The sequence below is a fragment of the Coregonus lavaretus genome (genome assembly GCF_964263955.1).
Source record: "Coregonus lavaretus genome assembly, chromosome: 13".
NCBI lineage: Eukaryota > Metazoa > Chordata > Actinopteri > Salmoniformes > Salmonidae > Coregonus > Coregonus lavaretus.
The window spans coordinates 44,916,106-44,925,011 of record NC_140000.1 but is presented as its reverse complement, the minus strand read 5'-3'; the positions used below and the strand labels follow the sequence as shown (position 1 = coordinate 44,925,011).

Below are 8,906 nucleotides of genomic sequence, written 5' to 3'. Positions count from 1 at the left end.
GGGAGGTTTTCCAATGCCTCGCAAAGATGGGCACCTATTGGTAGCTGTGTAAAAAATAAATAAAATAAAAATAAAAAAAAACCTGACATTTAATATCCATTTGAGCATGGTTAAGTTATTAATTACCATGAGGCCAATGTTGACTTTAAAACATTTACGGAGTTTAATGGCTGTGATAGGAGAAAACTGAGGATGGATCAACAACATTGTAGTTGCTCCACAATATTAACCTAAATGACAGAGTGAAAAGAAAGAAGCCTGTACATAATACAAATATTCCAAAACATGCATCCTGTTTGCAATAAGGCACTAAAGTAAAACTGCAAAAAAATTGGCCAAGAAATTAACTTTATGTCCTGAATACAAAGCGTTATGTTTGGGGCAAATCCAACATAACACACTCTTCATATTTACATTTGTTTTTACATTTTAGTCATTTAGCAGACGCTCTTATCCAGAGCGACTTACAGTTAGTGAGTGCATACATTTTCATACTTTCAAGCATGGTGGTGGCTGCATCCTGTTATGGGTATGCTTGTCATCGGCAAGGACTAGGGAGTTTTTTTAGGATAAAAATAAACAGAATAAAGCTAAGCACAGGGAAAATCCTAGAGGAAAACCTTTCCAACAGACACTGGGAAACAAATTCACCTTTCAGCAGGACAATAACCTAAAACACAAGGCCAAATATACAATGGAGTTGCTTACCAATACTACATTGAATGTTCCTAAGTGGCAGGGTTCAATTTTTGACTTAAATCAGCTTGAAAATCTATGGCAAGCCTTAAAAATGGCTGTCTAGCAATGATCAACAACCAACTTGACAGAGCTTGAAGAATTTTTAAAATAATTACAATTCAATCCATTTTAATCCCACTTTGTAACACAACAAAATGTGGAAAAAGTCAAAGGGTGTGAATACTTTCTGAAGGCACTGTATATTAAGGTCCTGAGAAGTAACATCACTTGTCCAACTTGATCAAGAACTGATTTGCTCTTCTGATGGATAGAGGAATTATGCTAACACGGATTAATGCATGCTTCTCGACAACATGAAACATGCTTATTTAGATGTCATCCTGTCTTCGGGGAATGCTGTGTCTGTTTAATGTAACTAGGGTATTAACTGTGCACTTTGTAGAATTCGTTTTTAAACGTCTTTGTCAATTCATAAATGCTAATGCAATAATAATCAAGACTCAATATCATATTATTCATAATAATCAAATATTTATTTCAACAAGTTGACTAATTCAATACAATACAATAACATCTATTTACAGTGAACTCCCAGTTCTCAGTAATTGTATGTCCACATGGCAAAGAGTAGAGGGGCGTCCCCACCTTTCAGTCTCGAAATACGTTTTACAGGCATCATATACCCTGCATAAACATCAACTTTGGAACCTCTAAAAGGATGACAAAACAAATATTAGGGACACGTTTTTCAATTTCCAAAAGGAAACCACTCCATCACATTCTTTAGTTATAGCATTAGAGTCCACAAAAGTGTGCTATAAAAACATATAATGTATTATATCCTTTGATTTATTTAAAATGACAGAGAGAAAGAACTCTGAATATTTCCCCTCAGGAGGTAATTTCATACCATTTTTGACACATTCATTCTGCTGAGGGTAGTGGTAGTTGCCCAGCTTTCTGCAAGGATCCTCACAATAGCACCCATGGAAATTAAATTACAATTAATCTGTGCACGTAATAACACATTAAAGGTTTGCATAATACCGATCTCGGTTCTCAAAATCTCTGTAGGCAAACTTGGCGTCCTTCTTGTCATGTGGGATGCGGCCGAAGGGGGCGTGGTCATTGAAGCAGGTATCGAATACCTCGTCCACTACTTTCTCCGCCTCCTCTCGGCTCACCTTCCTAACAGCAAGGATGGAGCGCAAGGCACGTCCCCGAACACATTCCTGTTAGGTAGTAGTGGGATGGGTTAGGTAGGGAGTTCTTCATGTGAATATTGGCCATCATAAACACTTCTTGTTAATCGCTAAGCACTGAAAAAGGCAGTGCTATACTTGCCATTACTTTCAACTACAGTTTCAACTAAACCGGTTGTCAATTCAAACATACCAATTCACAGGATGGGAAAAATCATGTTATGCTACACCATGAAGGATACCAGTTTTGACTGAAATACATACAAATAAGAATGCAATTTTGGTTGCAGTGAATTCACATTATCTCCTGATATTACCTGATGGTGCTTCTTGAGGCCAAAGTTGAACCTCGATACTTCATTGTGGAAGGAGCAATCCCCACTGAGATTGGCTGCACGAATCTGAAAAATAAGAGCCAAAACAATTAACATGACTTCCTTTAAAACACAATTAAAACTGAGCACAAACACAATGCATTCCCCCATAACATGCATGTTTATCTCTTGGTCTCACCTCTGAGCAGGCCAAGTGCTTGAAGTTGTTAAACCAATCTACATGCGCCCGGCAGTGGTCAAAGGCATGGATGAGCTCATGTGTAACCACTCGGTTCATGTGGGACTGCTGGTGAATATTATTCTGACACAAAACAATCTAGAATTGGGAGGGGGAAAAACAATTGGTATCTTACAGATGTGATACAAAGTACACAGCATGGCATTTGAACCTGTACACAAAAGAAATGGTTCTAGCTTTCATACTTGTGATGATGTTGCATCAAAACCGCCACTGACAGTCCCATCACAGTCTTCACAGGAGAAATGTCTGTCTTTGTACACTGCACTGAAGAGACAGGATAATACTTGACAAAGGGGTGGCATAATGATGCCAAATGTTCATTAGCATGAAAAAAAACAATATAACGGCATCATATCTATTATATCACGTGCCAAACTCATTCCACGGAGGGCAGATTGTCTGCGGGTTTTCGCTCCACCCTTGTACCCGACTGATGAATTGAGGTCAATAATTAGTAAGGAACTTCCCCTCACCTGGTTGTCTAGGTCTTAATCGAAAGGAAAAAACAAAAACCCGCAGACACTCGGCCCTCCGTGGAATGAGTTTGACACCCCTGTATTACATACACTGAGTGTACAAAACATTATGAACACCTGCTCTTTCCATGACCTAGACTGACCAGGTGAAAGCTATGATCCCTTTTTTATTTAAATCCACGTCAATCAGTGGTATTTAAAGTCGGGGTCGCAACCCCACTAGGAAACTGCAGTGGGGTCGCCAATAAAAATAATAACACAAATTAAGAGTACAGATTATTGTATGGGACATTATAAAACGTTTTTGAGAAAGATAATTTGAAAGATACAATTTTATTGAGTACAAATATTTATTGGTTTATTTTCATTTTGATAAGAGATAAAAATGCAATGAATTAAAGGTTATTTGTTGATGTAAAAAATCTATATTTACAGATTTTAAGGTTGTGTCATTAGATTTGGGGTGGGAGCGCAATAAATTATTGGGGAACAAATGGGGTCCTCAGAAATTCTGCCGAAAAAAATGGGGTCACCGCTGAAGAAGTTTGAATACCACTGGTGTAGATGAATGGGAGGAGACATGGATTGTGTATGTGTGCCATTCAGAGGGTGAATGATTAAGTGCCTTTGGTAGTAGGTGCCAGGCGCACCGGTTTGATTGGGTCAAGGACTGCAACGCTACTGGGTTTTTAAAGCTCAACAGTTTCCGTGTGTCTCAACAATGGTCCACCACCCAAAGGACATCCCCCCCAACTTGAAAACTGTGGGAAGCATTGGAGTCAACATGGGCCAGCATCCCTGTGGAACGCTTGACACCTTGTAGTCCATGACCCGACAAATTGAGGCTGTTCTGAGAGTAAAAGGGGGTGCAACTCAATATTAGGAAGGTGATCCTAATGTTTTGTACACTGTGTATAATATAATAGATACTGTACCAAAACAATATGTTCTGACATATTATTATGCTTGACTTCTGTTCATGTAACTAATGCCTTACAATATGTCTTAATGTAAGTGTAATGTCTGTCATATATATATATATATATATATATATATATATATATATATATATATATATATATATATTACTACATGATTCCATATGTGTTATTTCATAGTTTTGATGTCTTCACTATTATTCTACAATGTAGAAAATAGTAAAAATTAAGAAAAACCCTGTAATGAGTAGGTGTTCTAAAACTTTGGCCAGTAGTGTATTTGTTCAGTGTGTGTATATATACAAACACTGAACAAATACACTACTGGCCAAAGTTTTAGAACACCTACTCATTACAGGGTTTTCTTTATTTTTACTATTTTCTACATTGTAGAATAATAGTGAAGACATCAAAACTATGAAATAACACATATGGAATCATGTAGTAACCGAAGATTACTGTACAGAAGATAGCCCTATTTGGTAAAAGACCAAGTCCATATTATGGCAAGAACAGCTCAAATAAGCAAAGAGAAACGACAGTCTTCCCTATTATTCTACAATGTAGAAAATAGATAAAATAAAGAAAAACCCTTGAATGAGTAGGTGTTCTAAAACTTTGACTGGTAGAGTATATAAACGCAACATGTTGGTACCATGTTTCATGAGCTGAAATAAAATATCTCAGAAATGTTCCATAAGCACAAAAAAGCTTATTTCTCTCAAATGTTGTGCACAAATTTGTTTACATCACTGTCAGTGAGCATTTCTCATTTGCCAAGAAAATCCATCCACCTGACAGGTGTGGCATATCAAGAAGCTGATTAAACAGCATGATCATAACACAGGTGCACTTTGTGCTGGGGACAATAAAAGGTCACTAAAATGTGCTGTTTTTTCACCACAATACAATGCCACAGAGTTTTGAGGGAGCGTGCAATTGGCATGTTGACTGCAGGAATGTCAACCAGAGCTGTTGCCAGAGAACAAAATGTTAATTTTGCTACCATAAGCCGCCTCCAACGTCGTTTTACAGAATTTGGCAGTACATCCAACTGGCCTCAAAACCGCAGACCATGTGTAACCGCGCCAGCCTAGGACCTCCACATCCGGCTTCTTCACCTGCGGGATCGTCGGAGACCAGCCACCTGGACAGCTGACGAAACTGTGGTTTTGCACAAGCGAAGAATTTCTGCACAAACTGTCAGAAACCATCTCAGGGAAGCTCATCTGCGTGCTCGTCGTCCTCACCAGGGTTTTGACCTGACTGCAGTTTGTAATAATCGACTTCAATGGGAAAATGCTCCCTTTCGATGGCCACTGGCACGCTGGAGAAGTGTGCTCTTCACAGACGAATCCCGGTTTCAGCTGTATTGGGCAGATGGCAGACAGTGTGTATAATGCCGTGTGGGCGAGCGGTTTGCTGATGTTAACGTTGTGAACATCAGCAAATGGCGCTGGAGGGGATGGCTGCCGTTTTATGGGCTCTTAAACAAACGTGCTATTTTGTTAGTTTTTTCGCATTGTTTGTAACTTATTTTGTACATAATGTTGCTGTTACCGTCTCTTGGGCTCCCGAGTGGCGCAGTGGTCTAAGGCACTGCATCTCAGTGCTTGAGACGTCACTACAGACACCCTGGTTCGATTCCAGGCTGTATCACAACCGGCCGTGATTGGGAGTCCCATAGGGCGGCGCACAACACCATCATTAAGTTTGCCGATGACACAACAGTGGTAGGCCTGATCACCGACAACGACGAGACAGCCTATAGGGAGGAGGTCAGAGACCTGGCTGTGTGGTGCCAGGACAACAACCTCTCCCTCAACGTGATCAAGACAAAGGAGATGATTGTGGACTACAGGAAAATGAAGAGGACCGAGGACGCCCCCCATTCTCATCGACAGGGCTGTAGTGGAGCAGGTTGAGAGCATCAAGTTCCTTGGTGTCCACGTCACCAACAAACTAACATGGTCCAAGCACACCAAGACAGTCGTGAAAAGGGCACAACAAAACCTATTCCCCATCAGGAGACTGAAAAGATTTGGCATGGGTCCTCAAATCCTCAAAAGGTTTTACAGCTGCACCATCGAGAGCATCCTGACTGGTTGCATCACTGCCTGGTATTGGGGCCAAAGGGAGACTTAAGCCTGGCAAACAAAGGGGGGCTGAGCTGGGAGGGTAGAGCACACTTTGTGTGTGTACAGGCAGCCTTACAGAGAGAAAGGGGCAAGAAGAGATGGATAGAGGAGAAAGGGAATGGAGAAAGAGATGGATAGGAAGATCAGAAGGGAAACTAAACTCGGGGATCTGAGGCTGCCAGTTACCATTCTCCATGAACCAATCTATAGTCTATTTAGGAGGAGCAGTATAAAAAAAAAATGTATGCACTCACTAACTGTAAGTCGCTCTGGATAAGAGCGTCTGCTAAATGACTATAATGTAATGTAATGTAATGGTATGGCAACTGCTCGGCCTCCGACCGCAAGGTACTACAGAGGGTAGTGCGTACGGCCCAGTACATCACTGGGGCCAAGCTTCCTGCCATCCAGGACCTCTATACCAGGCGGTGGCCCTAAAAATGGTCAAAGACTCCAGCCACCCTAGTCATAGACTGTTCTCTCTGCTACCGCACGGCAAGCGGTACCGGAGCGCCAATTTTAGGCCCAAGAGGCTTCTAAACAGCTTCTACCCCCAAGCCATAAGACTCCTGAACATCTAATCAAATGGCTACTGCATGGCAAGGCACGACTTGCCATGCAGGCACGACTTGCCTTTTTTTAAAGGTATCGTGACCAACAGATGCATGCATATCTGTATTCCCAGTCATGTGAAATCCATTGATTAGGGCCTAATGAATGCATTTCATTTGACTGACTTCCTTATATGAACTTGTTGCATGTTGCGTTTATATTTTTGTTCAGTGTACAATAAAATCAGTGTCATGAGAGCATTATGGCTGCTAGACCCGAGCAACGCGTTTTTTACAATGAATGAGCTGCGCCGAGCGATACAAGGAGGAGAAAACCCGGCCCCGGGAATGGATGGGCTATGCTATGAACAACTTAAACACCTAGATGATTTGGTACTGGAGGAGGTATTGGCGTTAATTAATACAGTATGGGAAGAGGGGGCGTTACCAGCAGTGAGGAAACATGCCATAGTGGTGCCAATTGTGAAACCAGGAAAATAGGCATTACACCCGGGTTCATACAGACCCGTAGCGTTGACCTCTGTACTGTGTAAAGTAATGGAAAGAATGGTGACAGACAGATTAGTACATATGTTTGAGAGTAAAGGTATTTTTTCCTCGTACCAGAGCGGATTTAGGTTAGGACAGTGTACTATGGACTCAGTGCTAGCACTGGACTGTGATATAAAGAAGGCGCTGGCCTACAAGGAGGGAATGGTGGCGGTGTTTCTGGCATACGACATTCTCTAGAAAGGGGGACCGCTGCTGGAGCTGTATTCTGCTGGGGTGAGGGGTCGGCTGTTTAATTTAATCCAAGATTTCTTGAAGAACCAGAACATCCAGGTCAGAGTTGGTGGGGCTTATTCTGAGTTAGTGGGGATAGACAATGGGACACCGCAGGGAAGTGTAATTTGGCCAGTTTTGTTTAACATAATGGTGAATGACATGTTCAAGGATGTTGGGCCTGGTTTTGGCCTTTTCCTGTTTGCTGATAATGAGGCGCTCTGGAAAAGAGGAAGGAATATTCAGTTTGTGGTCCGGATGGTGCAAGAGGCATTGGAAAAGGATCTCGAATTTCAGCAGCAAAGACCAAGTTAAAAAATGTTGTACAGTGGGGAAAAAAAGTATTTAGTCAGCCACCAATTGTGCAAGTTCTCCCACTTAAAAAGATGAGAGAGGCCTGTAATTTTCATCATAGGTACACGTCAACTATGACAGACAAATTGAGGAAAAAAAATCCAGAAAATCACATTGTAGGATTTTTGATGAATTTATTTGCAAATTATGGTGGAAAATTAGTATTTGGTCACCTACAAACAAGCAAGATTTCTGGCTCTCACAGACCTGTAACTTCTTATTTAAGAGGGTCCTCTGTCCTCCACTCGTTACCTGTATTAATGGCACCTGTTTGAACTTGTTATCAGTATAAAAGACACTTGTCCACAACCTCAAACAGTCACACTTCAAACTCCACTTTGGCCAAGACCAAAGAGCTGTCAAAGGACACCAGAAACAAAATTGTAGACCTGCACCAGGCTGGGAAGACTGAATCTGCAATAGGTAAGCAGCTTGGTTTGAAGAAATCAACTGTGGGAGCAATTATTAGGAAATGGAAGACATACAAGACCACTGATAATCTCCCTCGATCTGGGGCTCCACGCAAGATCTCACACAGTGAGGTCAAAATGATCACAAGAACGGTTAGCAAAAATCCCAGAACCACACGGGGGGACCTAGTGAATGACCTGCAGAGAGCTGGGACCAAAGTAACAAAGCCTACCATCAGTAACACACTACGCCGCCAGGGACTCAAATCCTGCAGTGCAAGACGTGTCCCCCTGCTTAAGCCAGTGCATGTCCAGGCCCGTCTGAAGTTTGCTAGAGTGCATTTGGATGATCCAGAAGAGGATTGGGAGAATGTCATATGGTCAGATGAAACCAAAATATAACTTTTTGGTAAAAACTAAACTCTTCGTGTTTGGAGGACAAAGAATGCTGAGTTGCATCCAAAGAACACCATACCTACTGTGAAGCATGGGGGTGGAAACATCATGCTTTGGGGCTGTTTTTCTGCAAAGGGACCAGGACGACTGATCCGTGTAAAGGAAAGAATGAATGGGGCCATGTATCGTGAGATTTTGAGTGAAAACCTCCTTCCATCAGCAAGGGCATTGAAGATGAAACGTGGCTGGGTCTTTCAGCATGACAATGATCCCAAACACACTGCCCGGGCAACGAAGGAGTGGCTTCGTAAGAAGCATTTCAAGGTCCTGGAGTGGCCTAGACAGTCTCCAGATCTCAACCCCATAGAAAATCTTTGGAGGGA

The 8,906-nt window shown here is 41.8% G+C and overlaps 1 protein-coding gene across 1 annotated transcript in view; it reads right to left on the bottom strand.

The window, feature by feature from the left end:
* Window positions 1-1,215: 1,215 nt before the first annotated feature.
* LOC311139885 (mitochondrial inner membrane protease ATP23 homolog) overlaps window positions 1,216-8,906 on the bottom strand; it is a 22,398-nt gene continuing 14,707 nt past the window's right edge. Inside the window, exons 3-6 of the mRNA XM_084174880.1 lie at window positions 2,660-2,741; window positions 2,415-2,552; window positions 2,219-2,302; window positions 1,216-1,931 (exon numbers count right to left, since the gene is read on the bottom strand). Coding sequence (XP_084031006.1) covers window positions 1,728-1,931; window positions 2,219-2,302; window positions 2,415-2,552; window positions 2,660-2,741 — 508 coding nt within the window. The 3' untranslated portion in view covers window positions 1,216-1,727. The remainder of the gene's footprint in view (window positions 1,932-2,218; window positions 2,303-2,414; window positions 2,553-2,659; window positions 2,742-8,906) is intronic.